Here is a 25,847-nt window from a genome sequence, read left to right as displayed (position 1 = left end):
TGTTCACTCAAGGGAAAAACTGTCCTGCTTAGGGAACGAAGCGTATTCAAACCTTGAGGGTATGATAATGCTGCAGAGAGGGTTGGCACACACTGAATTCACGGTTTCATTGTCTAAATTAGCTGCTTCCTCTCTGAGTGTGTTGGGACACAGAGTAGGAGCCTAACTTAAGTGCTTGAGACACTCATCAGACTTCCCTCTCTCTTACTTGATTATACAGGAGTACCGTAAGGACCTACTCAAAGCTGGGTGCCAGAAGTTGCACAGTCAGCATTTCAACACCAGCCTCCCTGGAGACATGCTTTCCTAGACTGCTTTGGGCTGCTTTGATATCTCTTTTATATCTAGAGCTGATCTGATAATGAAAGAAGCATGTCAGAGAGGAAAACTTGGGTGCTGAAGGTTGGAAAGCTGTTCTGAAGAAGATCCTTTATAATACTTCGTTAATAAAGGAACATAAGGATATAGTTATTCTGAAAAGTGGCTGTAAAGCTAGAAAAAAGGGAATTTTTTAAACTTCAGTTTCTGACAAATAGAGGAAGCCTGTTTGTTATATACTTACTTTGCTTCCCAAAGAATCAATTAAGCTCCATGAAACTCATTCTCATGACCTTTTAAAAATTAATAATAATGTCCTGCAACTGTTTGAAATTAAGACATCACTCAGAAATTCAAGTAGATTATTTCAAACTTTTAAAATGTTGTCAGTCCAGGCAAAATATGAAAACACTGGAAATATAATCATATGCATCTCAAGTCTTATTTAATTTTATACTTTGCCCTGCTCAAAGAAAGAACTGATTTTTTCATTTATGACTGTTTGAAAGGTCATTAGCTTTATCAGCAAGAAATAATTTGAGGAGGAGAAGATTTCTTATGTTGATAAATAATTAATTGAAACTGCCACGTCACTTTTCCGGGATTCTACAAATAACTGCAAACTACCAGATAAAATAAGTCAAACATAAAGAAAAGTCCACTGTTTTTCTTTAAATCTAGACAATACTGTGACAAAGCAAGAGTAATGGTGATATAGAAAATATAATATATTAGAAAAACAAAAGTGAAAGGGATTTGTTTATGTTATACATGGAACTATATCTTAGGCAGAGTATTAACAAGTTAAACATTTACACTAGATGGAATTGAAAAATTAATTTTTGAAGTGATGAAGTTAAATAAATTGTCAGTCTGTCATCTGTCATATTAGCTGCAGAGACACATAGACTTAAAATACAGATATAATTTATGATGAAGATTTTAATCTAGTGTTGTTACAAGAACACTTATGCATACTCATCAGATTCTTTAAGCACTTTAGTCAAATTAGAAGTATTAGAAAGAAAAATACCTTGGATAATTTTTAGTATTGGACTCCTGATATCTACTCTGAACACTCTTCACATTGTTGTCCTAATGCTAATCAAACTTTACTACCCTGAAAAATGTTAGGTTAAAGGTAACTCAGTAAAGAAACACTACAGGAAAAGATTAATACAGAATTTTGATGATTGTTTTGTAAATGGGTGCCTTCACTTGTTGAAATGATGGCAGTGAGTTACAGGGAAGGGAGTGAGTGGAGCTGTGTTGCTGCCAAGATTCCCTGGGTGGCTCTGCATCTCTCCTCGAGGGTTTGTCGCATTTACACACAACAGCTCATTAGGCAGCACCTAGGGCAACACCTACTGCTAGAAAATGTTCACTGATTCCCCTGTTACCCCTAAAATACCTGAGGAAGAGCAGGATGGAGAGGAAAGTACTTTTCTCTTGCCGTAAAAATTACAGTGGTTGTAGCAGAGACAAGCTGGACCTGAAAGACAAATGGATTCACTTGGGACAAGATGACACTCATGACTCCCTTGGGAAAGGGCGACGGCTTTGGCCGCAGCTTGTATGGAAACACCGGGGTAGAGGAAGGGCAGCAGCAACCAGAGCATTGCCTCTTCCCCATCAGCTGCCTTGCTTGGCTTTCTGTATCTTTCCCCTTTGTGTGCCAGTCCCTGTACCACGCTTTCCTTCTCTGCCAGCCTGGGGGCACGGAGAGCAGCTGCCCTGGTGCTCCCAGGGTGGAGAAGGCCCACAGAAGGGCCCTGTAGCCCTGCTGGGAGGCTGCAAACCAGCCCTGGGTAGCCATTGCCTCCACTGTACTGCCAGCAGCACATAGGGCAGCCCTCCCTCCCTGCCTCCTCAGCGGCACAAAATGAACTGGGTCGGTGGCAGTCGGTGAGTGAAGCTCTTCAAAGCTGGCAGAAACAGCTCCATGCTGTATCAGTGTCCCTCACAGGCTGGGCACCGCCATGATGCATTTAACAACCCTGAAGTTCTCTCACAAACCAGGCACTGCCATGGTGTCCCCTCACAAACTAAGCACAGCCATGGTGTGTCTCACCCATGGTGTGTGTTTCAGGCCTCATTTCCCCTCACAAACTGGGCATAGCCATGGTGTTTGGGACAGAACCATTGTCTCTCTACAGACAGTAGTGCCACAGCGTGTGTTTCAGGCCTGGTGTCCCCTCACAGAGCAGCAGGCCATGGTGTGTGACAGCCCCAGAGTCCCCTGCTGAGCCAGGCTGTGTGAGGAGGTGCAGCTGCCCTCCCTCCCCAGGCAGGGGATCATGGTTGGGCTCAGTGTCTCTCCACAGGTAGGGACTGGATGAGACCTTTTCTCACACCCTCACAAACGGCAGTGGTTGCCATTTGGGAAAAAAGATGTGCAGGTATTGAGATTCACTGGAATAGTAAAACATCACAAACTGAATTGTAACGATTAAAAAAAGGATCATGTTCAGTTTCTTTAGGTGCTGTGCCCTCTGCCCATCTACTAGAAGTGTAAACTCCACAGATTTTGTCAGCTATTGGGAAGCAGCATTGCTGAACACACCTTTATAATCATTGAGACTCTGTGCAGAATCAAACTAAAAGAATACCCTACCCCTCTGAAAGTCTTCCCAGAAAACTGGGTTTTCTGCATGTTGCCTCTGTGAAGCAGCAGGAAGGGGGAGTTTCAGTTGGAAAAACCCCAAAACACCAACCCCAACTTATTCCTAAATGTCTGTCTGTCATGCCCTCTGTAAGAAAACACAGTGTGTAGGAGTGTTGCACGCATTTAGCGAATAAAAATCAACCTGCTGCTTGGTGGTGCTGGTAGGATCTGTTAGGGTTCCTTGGGTGAATCTGGGTTTGCATTTTAGGTGTCAGGAAAACTCATCAGTGAGGCTTCTCCCCACTGCAAGGGTGAATGTCATATGCATATGTTTGGAAAGATTGTTGTAAGTTTAAGCATGAGAAAAGAAAAAAAAAAAAGTAATTCCAGGGGGATACTCCATATTTCTAAACCTCAAAAAAAGTCCTAATCTTACTGACCTGAGGACTGCAGCCATGCTTACTCTGCTCACAGAGGAAGCTCACTTCTCTTTTAATGTTAAATGTTATTTGGAAGCCTAATACAGAACATGGTCCTATCCTTGCCAGAGTAAACTAAGGTCAGTCAAAATTACTTCAACAGAGATACGTTGACTTTACTACCTGAAGGTTTGATCCATTATAACATAACTTATAACATAATATAACATATCTGTGTCCTAAATTCTCAGTACCATTGATGAGAAATTCAAGCCATGACTCAAGATGATACTTTTGCAATTAAAAAAATAATTATTCCCATTTTTCAGGAGCAGAATCTTATTAAAGCAGGGAAGGAGAAAACAAAAGGTAAACAGTTTCAGCCATATGGGATTTTATATTGTAATATAAATTCTTGAGTGGGTTCACTTTGGTAAAACTTTCAAAGCGTTTGTAGTGAGATTTGAAATAGTAGTTTAACAGTTACAATGTGTTCGCCCGACTTTTAGGGCAAAACTCTTGTTCTAGATTTACTGCACTGAATTCTAGCAGTAAGAGGAAGGAACCAGAGAAAGCGTGAATGATGAATGAATGGCTGTGCCCAATTTTGGTTTTCCTGGATTACTTCTGTTACCATGTTGTGTTGCTGTGTGCTGACACATGGGACTGCTTGCAGCCTCAGAGTGATAAGCACAAGGTCAGCTGGCCTAACACACACATACACAGCTATTCTTCTGGGCCACATAAAAGGATGTTAGGCTCATTGAAGTACTTTATCTGGCATTTGGAAAAGGGGCACAGCTTATTTGTATTTTGAATCTGAAAGTGAAAAAAGAGAATCAAACTTATCCCTGGCATAGCAAAAGACCTTTCCAACAGGAAAGAGAAAGAAAGCAGTAAGAGAAAATGGCTATAACCATAATAAACTGAGTCAGTTTCTCCTGAGCAGCAGGAAAAAAAGAAACAGTTTAGGGAAGCTCCATCCCTGAAGCTGATACCCTCAATGCCCAGAGCAGGTGCACAGGTATATAGAGGTAGATGAAGAACAGGCTGACTGTATGAAGACAATTGCTGAAATTAAAACCTTTACACATGAGAATGTGGGACCAATCAGCAGCTTGTCCTCACTGCTTTCCCAGTTTCCTGGAGGCCTGTGAGCATGTCTGTTTTCTCAGGGATAACTGGTCTAAGCCTCATAATTTATATTGCACTTACGTGATTTGCTTCAGTGAAGAAGGAAAAACAGGAAAAGATCTGAGACAGGATTACTTTTAGTAATGTAGGACTAAAGTACTATACACAGTGGTAGTTTTCTTATTGCTATTACACAATTATTAGTAATTTGGTAATGTAAATGTGATGGAAAAAAAAATCTGGGACACTGAAGGGAGGTGGATACATCTTAGGGGTGTGGACCCCAAAGTAACATGAATTTTGAAGTGTTGATTTGTACACAGGCTGATTTTGCCTTACTGAAGATATTCTTCTTAACTGAAGAACAGATATTTTCCATAGATGATATAATCTTAGAAATATAAAGGTAATAAATTATACTGAAAATTAGTTACCAATGAACATGTTGGGTATGTTAGTTACATGTAACTGCAATCATGAGAGGAATTACATTTCAGAAGAAAAAACAATGTTATTTTTTGCTTTGGCATAGCCTTCAGTTTTCAATATCCGTCTTGGGGTTAGAAGAAGTAAATCTTACTCTTTGTGTTTGTTTATTCATCTGCTGTACTTGATGTTAATGATTTTTGGATGGTTATTAATAGTCTCTACAAAATGGAGGGGGTTTCCTATATTATTGGCCTGATATATTTAAAGTGTCAGTCATATCTCTTTATATTCCTTGTAACAAAAATTCTTTCTGATTCTGAGTCTTAGAGACTTTTCTTTTTTACTTTTTTTAGTGTGTTTTTTGGTTTGGTTTGGTTTGGTTTTGTCAGAAGACTTTTTTCTTTATCAAGAAAGACAAATTTGGAGAGCAGTAAACTCTTCGCATCATTATAGATGGCACATCTGGTGTATGCAATCTTGCTGATTTTTTTGCTTATCTTATACATTCCCTAAAAAGCCCAAGTTTAAATTCTTTTAAGACTTTGTCCTTGGCATATTTGGTATCTTTTATTTTAAAGAAACATTTTTAGTGATTGTACACAAAATTTGAGGAATTAGTGTTTAAGGGCCAAATCTTTGGCATCAAGATAACAATGATTTATTTTGAATATGACCAAATTATATTTGCATTCTTTTTCAAGGCAATAATAAAAATTAACAGCAAACAGGGTGTGAGAATTCAGAGATGCTTACCCATGTGCTTCTATTACTAGGAATAATTTACTAAGTCTTGCTAATTTCAAAAGATGATCTGTACTGGCAATGTGTTGTTCAAGCTTCTGTCAAAAACTTACTCTCTCCTTAAAAAAATTAAGGAATACTTTGAAAGAAAGAAACTTAAGTCAAAGATGAAGCTTCTGGAAGTATCATCTCCTAAAAGTTCAGCAGTCAGTTTGGATCTTCTTAATCTATATGTGCTTAACCAAATATCAACCAAAAAAGAAAACACTGGTGAGTTTTAGGTATTCTGACTTCTCATTATTAGTTATTCTTAACTACTACTGCTGTTATTTTAGTTCTTGTTCTTCTACTTACAACTTAACCCTCAATTAAATGGTGTTTTATTTTTTAAAATAAAAAATTGTACATGAATACAGAAATTATGACTTAATAAAAAGTCAGGACATAAGAGGAATCAAATAACTTTGGCTCCTGCCTACTTCACCTTTAAAGCCTTAAAGTACAGTGACCTGGTTCCATGCCAGGCCAGGGTTAATGTCTGCAGTAGCAAGGAGAGGCATGGCCAGGACCCTGAGGTTTTTCTATACCTTCTCACATCATGCACAGGGGGCAGCAGGGGAAGGAGTCTCATCCAGTGGGGTAGCGGTAAGCAAGCAAGCAAGCAGGGAATGTTAAGCACCTGCCTGTGAATCATCATGTTATTATTGCTGTTACAGTTTGTTTCGTATTTCATTTTTGTTTCCAGTAAATCGTTCTTATCTCAACCCATGATCATTATCTTTTGTGCCTCCAATTCTCCTCCATCCCACTGCAGAGGGAGGAGAAGAGGGAAAAGGAAAGGGAGAGTGAGATGGAAAAGGGGAAGAGGGAGCAAGCAGCACATGGTCTGGAGTGTTTCCGTGGGAACACTAAATTGGAAAATACCATTTCTAAACCACTACACACCCTAATTACCTTACCCATTCTATTAATTAATTTCACCCTACATCCATTTATTTTTCTCTTTGCTGTTGAATGGGTCCATTTCTCATCCACATCCTTTTACATAATTTTGGAGGCATTTGGAATAGTCTTGTCAGTTAAACCCAGATTATCAACTTCTAGAGAAACATCACTAAAACTTGAGTCCTAGCTCTTTATATGTAGGTGTGGTACTTATTGATATGGTGTAGTAGTGGATGTGGCAGTTCTGGGTTAATGGTTGGACTCAATGATCTTAAAGGTATTCTTCAACCTAAATGATTGTATGATTCTATGGTTCTTATTACCTGTGGCATATTCATTAACCAGATTATGGAAAATTTGTTTTCCTATGCTCAGAAGAGTAGAAGGTGACAGAAGAGGGCAACAGAACCTGTCTCCACACAGTGGCTGACTTTCTACAGGCGTGCCATCTAGAATAGAGTTTTTGTATTGTTAGTAGCAAAGAAAGCAACAAATACGGCTTTAAATGGATTAAAAAAATCTAAAATAACAGCTTTTGTACTCTAATGAAAATTCAGGAACCTCAAAACTTTCTCCAAGGCCAGCACTGACATACCAAATACTTTGATTGCAGAGAATGTGAGGAAGCCAGTCCACATCGATATCACTGAAGATGAGAAAAAACCCATTAGGAGACATAACTTAGAACTTCCCACATCACCCCTACGTACACAACATAAGTCTAACTTAGATGATGTCCAGAGAAGGTACTTTTATAAATTAGGCAATAGTTATGCAATAATGAGGTTCTGGAAGAGGTATTTCATTATAGTCTTAGATCTGGGGTATTAAGAAAACATAAATATACCATTGTAAACAGGGAACTTTCACAATCACTCCTGTGATTCTAATGTTACTCTTACTGTGTGAGAGTGATTACTAAATTCCAAATAAAAAAGTGCACATGAAGCGGAGAGTTTTTTTTTTAAAAATGTAATGTCTTTATTCATGTCAGGTACCTACACTAAGTTTATTCAAGGAGCACGTTATTCAAACAGGATTGCCCACTTACACTGTTTTCCTGTCCAGCATCAGACACCCTAAAGTGACCAACTCACAGACAGGCAGCTCATTACTGCATAAGAATCAGGCTGTTTTAAGATGTGTGGGAAAATATTCCTACATTTTTTTGAAATTAATACTCAGAATATTTTAATCTTTTGGATCTTGTATCTTGTGTTTCATAAGATGTTTTTATTCATTTTACAAGGTTACAAAAGCAAATATTGGAGAGCAGAAAACAGCATCTCTCAGAAAAAGCAAAATCCAAACATAATGTAAGTTTATTGGTTTTATGATATAAGACTAAAAATGTGCAGTAATTTATTGTATTTTTAAGTTATTTTTCAAAGAATGGCCACATCTCATGGATACTGAAACACGTGAAGTCTTCTTCCTCTCTAAGACTATATTGAAATATTATTTTCCAGTCACATATTTGTTCCTGCTACTGCTTACAGATTTCTTGAAAGGCTCAACTTGTTTCAGGCATTTTCAAAATTATTTCAGAATATCTGTGCTCTAAACTAGTCATGAAGGACAGAGGTTATGGGAGAACAACAGCAGGTAAATGTAAAAAATATGCAGAAATGTGAAATGATGGAATGGGGGAAGCATAAACCGAAGTGAGTCTTCAAGAGGAACTTAAGTGCAAGCCTCAGTGGATAGAATTGGAAAATTCATACATTTATTGAAGTTACAGTGAAAAACATTCTCTACATGGAACTCAGGCTTTTTTATGACCCACTCAAGTGTTGCTTATAAAAATAAAACAACTAAAAATAAAGTTGGTAAGTTTCTTGGAAGACACTTAGTTTATGTTACTCAGACTTGCTCCACTGACTCCTGCTCTTCATATCACATAGAATTTTGAGGAAAAGATGCTTTCGAAAGATGTACAGTATTGTTCTATAAGTTATTGCATTCATTTTGCCAAAACATGTTTTCCTAGGGTAAAAAAGACAGATATTTTCTAATGTTCCAAGTTCCTTTCTTTTGAGTGAGGAAGAATTACATAGGATGGGTGAAAATTTTAGCTGTCTCTGTTTCAACCAAGATCACCAGGAGCTGCTACTACTTTTTTTTTATATGACATGAAGCCAGCCTTCCCTTATGACCCTTTTTAATGTTTCGTAATGACAGAGAGGACATATTGCAGATTTAGTGTGTCCAGAAATAATGATCAAGATGATAAATATGTTTTTCCGTATTTTACACCTGTATGCACAAATTAACATCCATTTATCAAAACGTGATAATGAAAGCTAATTTAGTCTGTGGGTCAAAAAATACAGTCTAAGGCCTGTATGTTGCAAATAGCTGTTTTGAACATCTTCACAAGTTGAAGTACATCCAAGTTGAGTAATTAAGATTTTTCTACTGTATTAAGCAGAAAGATGGGCTATCAAATTCATATACTTCAGCTTTATGGAGACTTGCAATTTTGTGGTACAAAGACTTTGTGCAAATAATGTCCAAATCTTTTGCACCCTATTAGTAGTTTGTGCATTACTTCCATGTAGCTGAGGATACAGTGACATTTCATGAATTTTGTCTTCACATTTCTCCTTGTGTTCTGATCTGCTTGACGTAACATTGTTCGTATCACAACAGTCCAGAATTCTTTTCTCAATGGAGTAAAATACTTTTCATTTTACTACTTAAGAACCAACTCAGCAACTGCTTAAGAACCAATGATTTGCCTACACATCTAAAGCTAAAAATGTATTTATATCCGTCTCTCCTCAGGATAGCATTTGTGTGCATGCTTCAGATTAAGTAGGTACTTGCATGTTTCCCTGAAATAAGCACTTATTGTGTTAAGTTTTCCATGAAAAACTCATATCAGAATATATGAAAATTTTCTCTTCCTTGCGATTTATGTGCAGAGATGTAAAAGATATAAAGAGGCTTGATTATTTGAACTTCATGCTTAAATCAAAAGAGTTTTAGATAAATAAAATATCTCTTTGTTATGTTTTGTCTAGCTGTCACAAGTAACAGAATTAGGCTATGTTGATTCTAGTATGGAAGATGTAGACAATACGGCAAGAGCTTTTAGTGCTTGTCCGTTGTCCTCCTCTGTTTTCAGTTCTTTAACTGTACACAGCTTTCAGAAGAAAATTTCGACACCAACCTAATGGGCAACATGTGGGAACAGACCTTTGAAAAGAAGCTACAAAACCAGGTTTGGTTAATGTTTTACATCCATGGAATTATTTTAAACTAACTTTCATTTATTTGGTGTATAACACTAGTGTAATGGCAAAGATAATTATGAGTGATCAACATTTCTTGTAGGCTGGTGGCAATGAATATTCTGTATATACAAATATATGTCTTTTGTTGTTCTGAAATAAGCTCAATTTGAGCTTTTGTTCACTGAGTTCTCAGTACTGCTGATACCTGCAGAAAGAGAATTAGTCGCATAATGCTGGCTTTCTTTTGTTTCTGGCTTGTAAAGTTGATTAAAGAAAGCTGAAATATATTATAAATATGACTTTCTTAGACATACAGTGAGTGTAACTGGGTGTTGCATGATCCTGGGTGATCCCATGACCTAATTTTTTATCTTGTAATGTCTCAGTGAGTAACAAAGGTCTTACAGAATTCTCAATGCTCTAAAAGGATTGAGAAAAGCCCACTGTTTATCTCATTATATTTAAGAAACAAAAGTTATTTGTTCTGATGCAGATTGCTATTTTTTTCTTTTTCTTAACTTTGTGATTCTTAAAAGAATCATTCTTTAAAAAGTGATAGCAAATAAAATATGCTTTATTTTTAGCAAATATATTATTCATTGGAAATAATAAAACAAATTCTATGTGTTTCACCAATGGTATTCTAAAGTCTTGAGGTAAGGGAGGAAGAAGTGCTCCAGGGGTGTCAGAAGGGGAGATGATGGGTTTTTCAGGAAATGAGTAGGCCAAAACCCACAGGAAGCTGACCTGAAGAACAAAGAAGCCCAAGAAAGATGTTTTCAAAACACAAGGACAGTCCACCTCTGCATGCAAGAGAATGATTAGATTCTGGAGGCCAGTCTGGCTGAATCAGGGAACTCCTCACTAAGCTCAAATGCAATGAGGAAGTGTGGAAAGAGGAATGGGCAACTCAGGAAGAGTACAGGAGCATCCCCTTGGCGTGGAGAGGTGGCATTAGGATGGTCAGAGCTGAAAATCACAATGGTTAAGAAGAACAGCAAGGAGGACTTCTGTGGGTGTGTCATCAAAGAAAGGAAATCAAGAAAAATGCTGTCCACAGCTAAATAGAGTTGAGACCTAGTGATAAAGGACATGGAAAAGCCTGAGGTACTCAAAAGCTGCTTTGCTTCAAGTTTTTCAGACAAGTTGTGCTCTCTCATCTTAAAACACAGTCAGCTGGGGAAGAGTTGTACAAAACAGTAGTGAAGGAACAAGTTAGGGAATCCACTGTAACCTGGACATATAGAAGTAGATGAGACTGGACAGAGTCCATCCAAGTGTATTCAGGGTGGTGGATGACATCACTGCAGGGCAGATATTTATCATCCTTGTAAGACTGTGGTGATCAGAAAAGCTTGCCAGTGAGAAGAAATACACAAATTTTATGTCCATCTGCAAAAATGAAAGCATAATCTGTTGGAGCATCATCTCACTTCTATCTCTGGAAGGATCAAGGAGCTAAACTCCCAAGGTACATGAGGAACAAGAAGGTGTCTGCAAACAGCCATCAGATTTTTGAAGGTTGTACTGTGCCTGGTGGACCCAATTGCTTTCTGTGATGAAATTAGTAGCTCTGTGAATTAGAGAGAACAGCAGGCATTATTTACCTTGACCTGAGGAAGACTTTTGGCAAGGTTTCTCATGGGATCCTAGTAGCCAAAACGGGCAGCTATGAGCCAGATAAATGGACAATAGGAAAAGAAAAGACTTTCTGTTACCATCATGCTTGAAGTAGTTGTCTGTTGGCTAAAGTCTGCTGGGCAACAGTTGGGCTGTAAGGAGGTTTGGGGTTATGCTGTAAAGATAAAAAGAAATAAAAGTAGCGGGAAAATATATATATTGTTTGCAAACTCAAGTTGAAAGTTTTAAAGACTATAAGAACTATGTATATTCAGAGTTTGACAGCTTCTACTATTTTCTCAGCCAGGAAATAGTCTTGATCAAGACCCTTGGACTACAAAACCTCCAAGCCAGTGTATTTTCAGGAAGTGTGATACAGTGGCTCAAGAACTCTTTGAGCCGTTTCATAGGTAGGCAGTGATTTTACATTAAAAAGGAAATAACAGTCAAGTTTAATTAAGAAAAATACTAAAATAATCTGAAGCTTGTTGCTACTTTTTTTTCACTGACTTTTGGTGTTTTTCAAATGCAAATTAAAATCAAATGGAAATACTAAACATACAAAGCTATTTAAATTTGCTGAAGGGCAACAAAATCTGAATTTTGGGTAGGCACTTGGAACTATGATCCTATTTTTTGCAATGTCACAAACATGATAGTTTTGCTACCATGAATGATAGCACAGATTCACTAACAGGCCACGGGGATGGGGGAAGCTACACCTGGTGTTATTAGCTCTTGGCACTGTTGCAAGTGCTTTTCTGATGATCTTGATGCAGAAACAATTAAGTATCTCCACCTATATTGTTTGTACTTGAGATTTCAGGAATAAAGCATTTGCTTTCCTTCTCTTTCATATGTGATCCTACTATAGCTTTCTTTTTTTCTCTATAATTGATTTTAAATACTTTTATGAGAATATACACTTTGTTTTTAAAAGAACGGATAGAAATCAAGAATATATTTCTTTTTGTATGTGCTGATTAAAAATCCTTTGAATTTCAGATGGTTTAGCGTCAGACTCATTTGTGCTGAACATTTTATTTCATTTTCTTTCCAGAGGCTCTTTCCCTTGGATCTAGAGGTCTTACATAGCTAATCTTACTTTACTTCTTTTATTCCATAAGTCAGCAATCTGGTTGAAAGTTCCTGTCCATCTCTAGCTTGGGCTGGATAGAGACATAAAAAGGCTATATAGTATTTTGCTGTTCTTGAAGTGCCTACAGCCTGTTTTCTTGGGGAGTCAAGTGACTGATAAACTCACTGGCCAAATGATGACTAGACACATCAGCCACCTTCCACTCTTCTTGTAGCTTCTCCTGGCTTTCTCCAGCAAAACCTAAAATGAGCATAGCATTCATCTTGCTGTATATCTCAGTGAATTCCCAATTAATATCTTTACATTAAAGTCCTACATAACCTTATCTCATCTACACCTCTCATTTCTCCACCAGCCATCAGGCCTGCATTCATTTGCTTATGTCTTCTACCCATTCATGGCTCACTAACATGGCTCACCCCTCCTCTTGTCTTCTACCCATTCATGGCTCACTAACAACATCTCCTTTCCAACTGCTCTTCAAATCCATTTCTTTGTATTATGTTTGTTTCGTTTTCATCCACTGTAGCCAAATTTTTATTCCTCAAGAGATCACAGTTCTTTTGTGAAGGGAGTTTCTTTCACTGTATGTGAAAAGCAGAGTGTAAATTTATGCAATTGTTTAATGTAACATGCTGAGGATGTAATCAATGTGCGTAATTCTTGAGAGCTGTAGCACCTCAAGGTCATTGAATATTAATTAAAAATTTTACATGTCACATTTCCTCATCTACTCTTAACTTTTACTTTGCATTACAAAATGTTCATCTGGAGTTGAGAAAGGCTCTCTGAATTGCTTCACAAAATGGTTTTGTTATTCTCGTGTAGATCTGTCCTGAAGTATCTTCAGGAACAAACTCTAGTGTGTTTAGCCTTCTGAAACTGTTCTGGAGAGGTTTCTGTAAGTAGAGGAAACTTAGAGAAACCATTTAGGTTCCATAGAATCTTTATCCAGTTCCAAGTATTTGATGATCAAAACACCACAGAATTTTTCTCCAGTAAGAATTTTCTGTACTACATTGCAGTTTTCCAGTTTCATTGATAGCATTGCTCAGAACGTTTTAAAGACAGGGGCTTCTTTGAATGGCCTTCTTTACCATATCTCTGTCTTTCAGAAGAATCTCAGCTTTTTGCTCAGTTTCTGAGAGGTCAGTCAGCAGATCCAGCCTGGAAAAAAAACAGTGAAAACGTTAGATTAAGAGCCAAGTGAAAGCATGAAAGCTTTAATGCCCGTGATGCTTGCATGATAACATCTACAAAACCGCTACTCTCAGAAGTGGGGTAGGGAAGTAGGAGTCTAACAAAATGTCTGACTGGCCTCCTGACAGTGGAACAGAGAAGTTCTGTGCTGAATCAGGATTACTGATCTCAAGTACAAATGAAAGTAATTTATTATGGGCTTTCAGTATGGAAGAGAAATATAGTCTTGGAGAACAAAGTACTTTTGTGAATGGAAGAAACTGTCTTCCTCTTTATTTTTCCCCCCTTTTTCTTTTTTTCCCCGAAGTGCCTGCCTTTGGTCAGCTGGTGGAGCAGCAGTGACATACTGTGGCTGATTTTATAAATCACAGTTCCCTCTTCAGGAGGATGTGCTCCATGGCTTTGTATAATTGGAGACATTAGGAAGTAGAACTCCTTCTAAATCAATCTTACTATTAAGTAGGCAGAAATATAATAAAATGTGCACTTTTCCCATTGAAATACTGTACATTCAAGATAAAAACAAAAGTAATGAGCAGTGAAGTCTTTAAGATTTTTATCATCAAGTTATCATAAAGTGTTGTGCTAGAAGTCAGTATTTTGCTTATTTGTGTACTAAGCAAAATGTTTTTCTTTTCTATCCCTGTTACACCTCATCCCCTACCCCCAGGCTAGACCATATGAATTCTGCCAAGAAAAATCCAGTGATAATGGCCAGTAATGAATTAGAAAACTGTGAAGGAATAAAAGAACCAATATTTGACATTGTGAAAGAAACTGCAGAACCGAAAGGTCCCCAAGATGGAAGTGATTGTTCCTTTCTGGCACTATTTGAAGATGAGAGCCAGCCAAAACACAGTAATCCTTCCACAAAGCATTTTAATCCTTTTGCTGACCAAAGTAATACTGACATTTTTTTCACTGGTCCTGATGTTAGAAATAAAATGACCAACAGAAATTATTCTTCTGACACTAGAAAGGTTTATCCTGCAATCAATGCTAAAGAAAATTCTGTAGACAGACATCTTGAAGGCCTTTTCACAGCTCCAGAACAGGTTTTCTTTAAAAGTAACAATGCTGCAAGTGCAAGCTCCAAGGAAACCAGTGGATTTCATGAAGCCCACCTGAAGAAGGGACATAAGGGACAGCGCTATTTCATACCCTGTGAAAAGAAAGAAAAAAAAGCAAACCTTGAAAAAATCAGTGCGTGTCAGCTTTACAGGGATATGTATTCTGGGTTTTATTCTCTTAAAGACATGTGTCTTATATCCAGAGATGTATCTGCCCCACTTGAAAACATCATGAATCTTCAGAAATTCATTCACTTAATTTTCAATCCAATTATTTAAAAACTTGACAGAAATCTTTATATTCAAATTACATTTATTCTATTGCATTTTAAAATCAAGGTTTACTTTTTTTTTTTTTTTTTAATTTTAGAGACATTTGCTTATCACCACGATCAGCAGAATAGCTTAAAGGAGAATGTGCAGATTTATTCAAGCAAAAAAAGGTGAGTTATGGAAATTACCAATCTATTAACTAGTGATAACTGCAGAGACCTTGCTGGATTGGAGAAATCTTGCTAAGAGGACAGGAAGACAAAATTCTAAACAGTATTACCGAGGACTCAAGTTTTCTCAGTGAAAATAGTAGTGTATAATGTGAATAAATTTATGCACAGGTAAGCCCATTATGTGTTTGTGTATCTGCCCATAATAAGTACACAGAAATACTGCTTCATGGGACAGTTTTGAGTTCCTCAAGTTAAGTTGATCTGGCTTGTCCTTAAAAGACTCTGTCTCATTCCACTGGCTACAGAGCAAGTAAGTGTCTTCCCTGGGCTATGTGAGTGCCCTGTGTTTCACAAAAGACTTGTTTTTCAAAGACTCTGATACATAGCACCTTCCATTTCACAAAACAGCATTATCTTCTGTCATCACTTCAATTCCATTTTGCATTTCAACAGAAGTGAAGTTTATGAAAAATATATCCTTGGTGTTAAATCTCAGGTTCAGAGGTAAGTTCAGTGATCTCAGTAATGGGAAGCATTTGATGGTTACTGAAGACAAAGTAAAATTGAAGACAGAAAAGTCACCCGTAAAGACTTAACTCAGAAAAAAAATAAAAATACTGGAGGGAAAATCACTTACCAGAGAACTTTGCATTTGCATTCCTCAGTGATAACGAGTCTGTGAAAGAAACAGCCTGGAGTCAGAACCATCTCTTTGTATTTGAAGAGGTAACTTTTTAAAACACATATTTTTTTGTCAATCCTACTGTTCAAACAATTAATTTGAGGTGGAGAAGCGTTGTCCAGAATAGTTAGAAACTGAATATAGCTTTACTGAATTAACTACTCTAGAAGCTTCTTTTCCATCATGGTTTCTGTAAGGAATTCAGAAAGAGCTGCTTCTAGTGACATGATTCAGATAAACAGCACTTTTAGGTTCACAATTCACAAGGTTTGATTCACACCTTAGCTGATGCCTGAAAGACATTGTGTAAGTTACCCATCAACACTTAGGATCAGGTTCTGCAGGCAATGTCCAGCCATTCTATGCAGGATGCTTCAGTATTATAAAGGAGCTTTGTGCCAGTATACATATAAAAAGTGTTTCGGATGTCTTGCTTGTAGAAGTCACCCAGGTACATATGGTACTGCTCAGGGGTACAAATACCTCTTAATCTGTGGTACAGTGCAGTGACTCCTTTATGTAATACAGAAACTGAATGTTCCTCTCTTAACCTGTGATGCTGATCCAGCTGAACCCTCAGTATTAATATCTTACTGTTTTTAACAGTTCACAACAGCACAAGAGAAAGAGTATAAATTTGGAGTGAGTTCAGATCTTTGTGAGATGGAGACAGGTTAGTACCATTTATACATAATCAAAATTTTTTTCTCTACATGTGAAACTGAAACAGTTAAAGAACTTTAAAAGTTCCCTTTTAAAGCCAAGGGAAATGATCTTTTTAGGATGTTGCGTTTGATGAGGGCTTGTATTTCTGATTCACGCAGCATGGTAAAAAGACAACTAGCATTACCAGGTAGCTAAGAACTACCTGTGTTTGCTTTTCCTTGAAGAGATATTCTCTTCCACTAGACTATATGCTATCACTCACTCCATATGTGGACAGAGGGAGGGGAGTCAGCTAGGCAATCCTACATCCTTCCTGCTCCCTCAGTAGCTGTAGGGTCAGCTATGCTGGCTGCATTTCAGAGTAGGAGATCTCTCGGGGGTTCCAAGAACAAAACATGTAACTTGTATGGCAGCCAGTGGAGAATGGCTGTATGGAGTCTGCTATGCTCTCTCGCAGCCTGTGCTCAGCAGAGTCCCTCCTCCTTTTGGGCAGCACATTCTGCTGCTAACAGCACAGCTGAGGCTTTGGGGGAACCATCTCACAACTTCTGTTAAGATGTGTAGACCTGAGAGGAGAAGAACTGGCTATGGCTAAGAACTAGATTGACCTTGCTAACATTTTGTTCTTTAAACAGTATCTTAAAACTGCACCGGAAATAGTAATGTTTAATTCTACATGCTGTACTTGAGAGTTGGATCTTTGGGGAGTTCTTGGTAAGTAACCTTTCTTTCTTTTTCATCTTAATTTTTCAAGATGTGGAATCGCCACTCAGCAGCCAGTCTCACAGTTACTCTCCAAGGCAGACTGAGAGCTATTTGAGCTCTAGTTCTGACACGGTGAGTAAACCCTTTGTGGGTTGGCAGGGCTTCATTTGAATGACTATGCCTGAGTGCAGCTACCCAATCCTAAGGGTGGATATAGCTAGAATCTCATTTTGTTTTGTACGAGGCAACTTCTTGTGTGAGGAGGCCAAGAAATTATTAGCTGTAAATTTTCCTAAGTAGTTTGACCAGACATGTGGTCTGTTCTCTTGATAATGACTGGCCTTGTGGAATTGCAGTAGCATGACTGTGGGAAGATGCTAAGCAAGGTTCTGTGCTCTTCCTAGATGTATAGCTGCCTTACATTACATGGCTGTAAAGCAGAATGATTTGACACACTGTGTGTTTTCAGTTGTTCTTGAACACAAAAATGCCAGTGTAAGAGTATAAAGTGCAAGTGAGAGTGAAGGTCTGCCTTGGTCACCTTCTCATCAACAAAAGCCAGAAGTCTTGGAAAAAGAATGAAAAAAACCCGCAAACAACCAAAACCAGATAGCTCTGGCCTTTCTGTTTATTTCACTAACTTAGTTATTAGCTAGTCCTTAGTTATTGAACTAACAGTTGCAATTGCACAATTCTGTTCAAACAGTCTGAAGAAGAAGACACAGCCAAAAAGAAGGAATATCTGAATGAACCGTCCTTGAAGACACATAATGCCAACCTATTCTCAGCCTCAGCAAGCAGAAAGGCCCCCAAGAGCTCTCACACCAGAGCTGTGGCTATGCAGCCCAGCAGTACTCTGGCTAGAGAAGAAGCAATCAATCTTCAGGAGAAAAACTCTAATTTTTGTGCCAGCAAGGAGGAAAATAAAACCCACAAAGCCCTGTCTCAGGGTTCATCACACCGCGCCCTTAAGAGGGAGCATGTCAGTCGCAGCACCAGGTGCGATGTTTGGTCGCAGACCGAGCTCTCTGTGACAGAAGTAGAGAAGGTGGATGTGGCCACCCAGTGTGACATCCTGCGGGTGTGCAGCTGTGGGGGTTCCCTCCCCGCTGCCCGCAGCCCGGGCGGGGTCACTCCTCCCAGCACCGCCGGCACCGCAGGAGAGCACGAACGGGCAGTGCAGGAGGTGCCGCAGCCCGGGGGCACCGGCAGCGCGGCTGGGACAGGTGCCTTCTCTTCTGAGACCGAGTACCTGAGTCTGGCCGGCAGGAGGACTCTAGAGGTGCTGAGCTACATTGATCAAATGAAGAAGAGAGAAAAGCAGTGACCAGCTATAATGGCACGTAAGGAACACAAAAGTTTTGTCCTGTTCTCTGTGTTTCATTCAGTGGGCATATTTTGATTTTCCTAGCCTGGTTAGACAAAAGATATTCTTACTATTTGTTTGCTGTAACTAACTATGGATTTCTATCTGCCTACTGTTATCTCAAAGTATGGGCTTCTAGAGATACCCAACTATTAACAAAGGATTTTACAATAGCCTAGTAAATGAAAACATTAGGAATTAGATTGGCGTCCTCATCATATATCTATAAGATTCTGTAGTTTGGAATTGATTGACTTTGTTTCTTGTAAGGTAGTGGAGAGATGTTGTTTTACTTAAAAACATATTTAATGTGGCTCTGAGTTCAGAGCAATTGTCTGGTTCCTACCCATTTTAACAAACAAACTCACTTTTTGCTGCATGTTCATACTAAACACAAAAATGGGAAACAACAAAAAATGTACATCTGCACACATAGAATAGAATGTAATTTTTAAAGAACTAATTTATTAAGTTTTTTAAAATGCTCAATTTTCCTTCCATGGAGATCTATTGACTCATTTTCTGGCCGTTAATACTAACAAATCTTTTATGTGTCAAATCTGTATTCTGTCTGCAAATTGAAAATCTGAGCTACTTCCTTGTTCATTTCAGTATTTGTGTGAAGCTACAAATCACAACAAATAAAAGTTTCTGATAATATTATTTCTAGGTTATATTCTTGCCTTCTAAAAAGTTCCTGGAAAAGGTGGCAGGGAGACTCACTGTTACTGACATCTACTTACAGATCCATACACCTTCACTTCTATATAGATATTTCTCTCTATATATCTTAACTATGTGTGTGTGTGTGTGTATGTATAAAACCTATGTGTCTGTCTGTGCTGGCATTAGCCAGCTGGCTGCATGCAGGGTTTCTCTTCTGCACAAGCTAGGCTTGGGCAAAAGCTGTGCTGGAGACTTCCTTAAACAGTAGGAGATTTGCCTCTGTAAGGCTAATATGTTGTGCTTTCCCCATGGAGTCTGCTGTTAAAAGATTCACTGCCCTTATTTCCACCAGGTCAGCTTCTTTTCTATGTTTTGTAGAAGGGGTATGTGTCACCCAGCCCAGATAAGACTCATCACCATTCTCTGTTCTCATCATCAAATTAGTGGCTGTGTTTGCTGCTGGGTTTTATTTTTGAAGGTAAGAGTAATTTTTAAAAGAAGGTCTACATTGTTCAATGGTTTGCTGGTTTATGGCTGTGCTGTTTTTAAAAATAGCACCTCAGAAATGTCAGTGGACTTGTCTGTACTTGGAAGAAAATAGCATTGTCTTCTATATGTATAAAATGCATACATAAGAAGTGAGTTGCACAGCCAGACTTCCCAACCATGTAACCACCACTTAGCCAATTCACTGCCCACTTCCTAAGGCTTGACATAAGCAGATTTTCTTTTTTAGGTTGCCTCAATTTATTGTCAAAGCAAAATCCCTAGTAATTTTTTTAAGCTGCAATATTCATCTTCTTCACAGGAAATATAATTTATTTGAACAGCTGTGATTTTCTGAAAGCTCAGTTTTTACCAGTGGTTTCCAAAGCACAGTTGTTCATTCAGCGTGACACTGTTCAGATTGTGCCACACCAGCAGTGGCCATGCTGCCTTGAATGAGGACATTCCTGCTTTCCCAACAGCCCCTCACACCTGGTATGGCCCTGCCAGTCCTTCCAATGGTGAATGTCCAGCTTCCCAGCCTCCCCCATGGCTGATGAGGCTCCAAGGAACTTGGCCTGCCAGCCTCCTGCAATGTACTGTGGCAGAGGCCAGAGTGGCACATTATAGCTAAAAGCTCCAGCACTGTACACTTTAGACTGGAGGGGTTTTATTACCCTGGCAGATGTAAAATTGCCTTGTGGCCAGAGAGTTCTTTGGTATCTGGGTTAGAAAGGTGCTGAAGTGGCCCAAACTGAGATGAACTGCCAGTAGCTTGCAGTGGAAGTTCTGCTCCTGATTTCTGTGACAGTGGCATTGTTACTGGGACTTCTCACCTGTGGTGAGTTTTACACTGAAGTGAGCTACCCAATCAGGCAGATACTCCTGATCTGCAGAGCTGGCCTCTGAGCAGACATATTCCCAGTCTGTGCCTGTGAACATATGGGACAAAGAATGCACATTGGAACTGGGAGGGACAGTTGCACCATGTGGATGTATATGGGGGGGTTTCAAATGCTCTTTTTCAAGTTATCTCTCATATTTATCATCATTTAGAGCCTTTCAGTGGGTATTGTTTATTTTCACTTCAGCCACTTATATAGAAGCTCTCACAATCTGTTGGGTTCCAGCCAGGTTCCAGCCCAGATTGCACCATTTCCCAGTAAGGACTGAAATTCCATTGCTCAGTGCCAGACACACACCCTTGGACTGGCTGTATGTAAGAGCTGCATACATGTTTCTAATGCAATAATTCACCACTTGGGATATGTCAATCACTGTAGATGATCATGTTTCAAAGCCTTTGGATGAGAGTATATAAAATCAAATTACCTTACCATTTTAACTGTAATTGCAAAGCAATCAGAAGAAAGAAGACTATCTTTGTAGTGGTTTGTGTGCTAGCAGTGATGATGAGTAAGGCAGCATGCTCTTTTTAGCTACTAGAGAAGTATTTTAAAGTATTTACATTACTACTATTGCATTAAAAGAGACTTGTGCTTTCTCCTTAGCTCAGCACCAGTCTGCCCCTCTGCTCAGGTGCTTTCTTTCCCCTGAATTTCTTGTGACTTCTGGGAAGAGCTGAGTTTGGTTTAATAGGAAGTAGTAGCCTCAAATGGTGCTTTCTTCAGCTGATAATTCAGCAGCTGATGGTATTAATCCATCAATATTTGTAGCCTACAGTAATGACTGTCACCTCACTATGTGCATTCAGGCATGATCTGCTTTCTCTGAGGCAACAGCTTAGGCACAGACACTTCTTTTTCATCCATGTTATACTTCCTGGCAGCATGCTCAGCCTCCAGGGAGGCCATGGAAATAGACATGTTTTTACATGTGTTTGGTAAGCATCCATAGTAAGTAGAGTTTTTTTGGGTAAAAGGACAGAAGGGTACCTGCAATTAACCAAAAACAGGAGCATTTTTTATCAGTGTCAAGTGCTTCTAAATATAGATCAAAAGACTCTCACTGCAAATGCTACTGTGTCAGTCAGAATCAGTTTTATTATGCAGCTGGTAACATTTTTCCCCTCTAAAATCAGCTCTAATTACAGTAACCTGCAAGGTAAACTTTTCTGGACAAGCACCAACAAAAGTTTGTTCATTAATGGACAGTTTGTTGCTGGATGTTCTGCCAAGGGCTTCCACAGACTTTGTAGAAATTCTTATTTCATTTTCATGAAGGATTATCATTATAGGAAATGAGAAGCTTAAGTCTTCATACAAGTGATTAGTTCTCTGGTAGAAACTGTGAATTGGCTTTTTAAGGGTTTTAGCAGACGGCAGGTTGAGGAAGGATGAGGTTTCTTGGAAAAAATATTTAACATTTTTCATCCAGTGCCTAATCTGGGCCCACAAAAGTCAATGACCTTGCTGCAATGCTTCTTCAGCCTCTTCTCACTGATAGCCTCTGACGGGTTAGAGGTGACAATCCCAGTCACCCAAATCAGAGCTTGCTTCTCCAGGGCTGGTGATGTGGAACTCCAGCCAGGTCTCCTGACTCTGTGAGCTGAATACTGAACATTTGCTCCCTCTCCAGCCACACTGCAGTGACTCCACACCCTGCTGGTGCTTGCTCTGGGTGCCACAGCCCTGTGGATGTGAAGCCAACAGGACCAATTTGCAGTGAGCTCTCGCACTGCACAGATGGCTGCAGAGGATGCTGATACACCAGCTCTGTGTGAGGTGATGGGGGATCTTGGGCCAAAAGACAGAGTGGAGAGTGAGTGAGTCAAGATAAAGCAGGAGGCTGAAAGAGGCCTGTTGAATTATTTAATAGAGGTGAGGGAAAACATGTCCAAATCAACCACTTGTGCATGTTTGCAGAGAGGGCTGTGATTCACTGCCACTGTGTCATGCTCAGCACATGGGTGCTGGTCTGGCCCAAGGACCCAGAGCTGTGGCTGATCGTAGGATAAACCAATACATCTTATTACAGAAGATTTACTTCATTTCCTGGGCTGGGCTCATTACTGGGAAACAGGAGGCCTGTAAGGAGTTTTGCTCTCCGTAGAAGCTGCACTCCCTACAAACAAATGAATTTTTTGAGAGCCCCAGACCAGCTGAAGCTGGCAGGGATCTCCAAGCTTGCCCATTGCAGGCCCCACTCAGAGCAGGGCCAGCTGGAGCAGGGTACTTCGGGCCATGGCCAGCTGCTGTCACCAGACACCCAGAGTGGGACTGGGGGAATAAAGCCATGCCAAGTAGGTGACCCCAGGGAAGCTGTGCCTGCTCACAGCAGCTGCTGCAGATGGAGGCAGCCACTGCCTGGGCTGTTTCCTCCCTGTGCTGGGAGCAAGGCAGGAGCCTGGGGCTGGAGGAAGGGGAGCTGTAGGTATATGCGGAGGGAGGCTGGGTGCTGCTGCTGCCCTGCTCCACCTCCAGGGAGCACAACTCCTGCCTCTTCTGCATCTACTCTCCTGCATTTCCATGCAGCAATGAAGAGCAGCAGTGTTTCACCCCAACGCCAATTCATCCCTGAGTGCCACAGCCACAGAGCCTCCTCTGGCAGCCCTGCAGCATTGGGCTGCACTAACTACAGGCATTCATCACTCTCCGTTGGGGTCCCAATGCCCTCAAGGAAACTTGATATATAGAGAGAATACAAAAGCCGTCTCATCTGCTACCAGGCTGCAGGTGGCAGTCAGCCTTCACCCAGCTTAGAAAAACTTTGCTTGCTCTTGACTTTTTTCCCATCATTTTAGCAGCCCATGAGAGGAGAGCAGTGGGGACACCAGCCCCAGCTTAGTTCCAAAGCTGCATGGGACAGCTGCCTCTCCCTCAGCCCTCTCAGCCAACCTGCACGTTATGGGTACCCCAAACACCAGGGAGAGCATGGGAGAAGCCACATAGCATCAGACTGACTCTGACTGCAGTCATGTCTTGTGACAATCCAGTAACAGGGCACACTGTGGTATCAGACATTCTGGACAATGACGGAGGTCATTGGGAGCAGTCAGACAGTTTTGATGCCATTTCACCATGAATATATTAAAACAAGCACCAATTTCATGGCAAGGCTTATTCCAAGGCACCACTTCCCAGTGGGGAGCTAGCCACCTGCTGCAGGCTGCAAGAACTCATCTGGCACTTGCAGGATGGCTCCTAATGTCACTGCCAACAGCCTCCCCTTTGCAACTACAGCTATGCTGAGTGACCCTGAGTGAAGGCTTCAGGCAGAAAATCTCTACGTGGGGTTTGGTGACAGCTAGTTGGGGACATAGGGTCTCCACCAGCCTCAGCTGTGGAAATGGCTTTGAGAAAAACAAAAAGCTGTGGGGCTGGGAAGGCTGAAAATGCCACATGTTAAGAAGGGCAGGATGTGCCGGCAGAGCAGGGCTTGGCTCACCCTGTTCCTGTGCCTTGTCACCATTCATGAACTGGCAGATGCAGCTGGGAACAGAGAGCTGACCATGGTAATTGGGTCTAATTCTCTATATATGTGGTCTTGATAGATTAGGGATGAACAAAATGCAGTGCAGCACCCAAGAAGTGTTTAAAAAAAAAAAAAAGAAAAAGAAAAAAAAAAGACTAAGCCTATAAATCTGAGTCCTGGAAAAAAAGCCCACCATCTTTTAGAAAGAGATTTGGTCCTATAATCTGCTCCATTCTCAGCCCAGTGCCATCTTCTGACTTTGCCTCCCTCTACTCAGGACAGCTTGGCACTGTCCCCTGTCATCACGCAGTGGTGTGGCAGAGACACCACGTCCCCACACTCTTCATTAACCATCCTCCATACCCGACTTCCTTCAGCCTCTGCTCAGGATTTGCTTTGTGTTCTTTCTGCTCATGTTGCCTTGGCAACCTGATCCAGTCTCAGTTCCACATATCACCTTGATTATGAAGTTTAGCTAACCCAGCCCCCCCTGCACTCAAACTGCTCATGTATCTCCAAGCACCTCCCTGATGGACCCCCAAACTCTCACTGTTCCTTTACGCATGGACCTCCCCCACCCCTTCAGCCCCCTTTCTCCACCTTTAATGATATTTAAGTAATTGTATTTCCATTGGGGATGGACACAGGATTCACTGCTTTTGTGAAAGTGGCAGGCCTTTCTCTTCTCACATCTGAGCCCTCTCAAGGGATGTGTTCCCTTGGCACCAGTGTGCTGCAGCTTCTTCACTCCTTACACTGTGCATAACTCCTGCAGCTTTGTAAGGATTGGTTTATTCAACACGAGCTTCTAAAGAATGATCAACAGAACAGGGCTGGTTTGGAAGCCTTTCATTTCCCTGCCCCTTTTCTACCTGCAATAAAACACACCTAAGCCCTTCCCTGTGTAGTGTCGGTGTTAATGTGTTACAAGACTGTGGGCAGGTAATTTTGGATGTGTGCTTCTCTTTCTTCCATCATACAATATATATCTTACTGCTCCGTGTATGACACCCAGCTTTTCTTTTTGGCATTATGGATTCTATTTGAGCTAACTTGGGATATCACAGCACCCAAAATCAGAGTGTGCTAGCTAAGGCAAAGGTTTCACACATCAGAAGAACAGATGGAACATGTATCCTCCTGTAACCCAGACCCAGAATCTCCTATAAAACTATCCAACCAAATTAACCTCACACAGCCCTCCAGATTTTTCTGCCAAAATCAAGATGCAGAAAATATTCCTGGTAGTTCTGCAGTTAACTCTCAAAAGGCAAAAGCTGTCCAAACTTCAGGTCTATGCAGAGCTTTTCAATCACACACACACATGCAGGTACTGGGTACATCACACATGTTAAACAAGCAAATGAACACCTGCCCTGGAGACCAGCTAACAAACAGCCCCAGGATGAGACTGTGGAACTGCTTAAGGCAAATGTGTGTAACTGGTTCCCCAGAGTTCAGCTGGTTGCTTGATGGGCTGAATGTGTTAGTCTGTCCATCAGGAAAAGAGCTGAGATGCCATTCATTTTGAGTCAAGTGGAAATGAAACTGCAGCAGCTGAAGCACCCCAGTATGTTTGTGCAGGGAGCTTTGTGTGGGTGGGAGCAACTGCAGGGACACCAGCTCAGGGGATGATC

At 40.3% G+C, this 25,847-nt stretch overlaps 1 protein-coding gene across 2 annotated transcripts; it reads left to right on the top strand.

The window, feature by feature from the left end:
* The first annotated feature begins 1,325 nt into the window (after positions 1 to 1,325).
* REDIC1 (regulator of DNA class I crossover intermediates 1) lies at positions 1,326 to 19,347 on the top strand. 2 transcript variants are annotated; one of them, XM_085041207.1, is made up of 13 exons: positions 1,326 to 2,223; positions 3,672 to 3,711; positions 5,781 to 5,916; positions 7,205 to 7,337; positions 7,841 to 7,907; positions 9,740 to 9,817; positions 11,754 to 11,860; positions 14,420 to 14,952; positions 15,190 to 15,262; positions 15,931 to 15,991; positions 16,554 to 16,620; positions 17,368 to 17,450; positions 18,025 to 19,347. In XM_085041207.1, the coding sequence occupies exons 1-13, from the start codon at positions 2,201 to 2,203 to the stop codon at positions 18,643 to 18,645; spliced, it is 2,022 nt and encodes a 673-aa protein (XP_084897333.1). In that variant the 5' UTR covers positions 1,326 to 2,200; the 3' UTR covers positions 18,646 to 19,347. The 2 variants fall into 2 exon arrangements, with proteins under 2 accessions (XP_084897333.1, XP_084897323.1); XM_085041197.1 differs by having other exon boundaries at positions 9,722 to 9,817.
* Positions 19,348 to 25,847: the final 6,500 nt, after the last annotated feature.

The sequence above is a fragment of the Lichenostomus cassidix genome, chromosome 1Aa (assembly GCF_008360975.1).
Source record: "Lichenostomus cassidix isolate B80296 chromosome 1Aa, HeHo_3.0, whole genome shotgun sequence".
In the NCBI taxonomy this organism is placed as follows: domain Eukaryota; kingdom Metazoa; phylum Chordata; class Aves; order Passeriformes; family Meliphagidae; genus Lichenostomus; species Lichenostomus cassidix.
The sequence above is the reverse complement of the archived record's forward strand: the minus strand, read 5'-3'. Positions and strand labels throughout refer to the sequence as shown.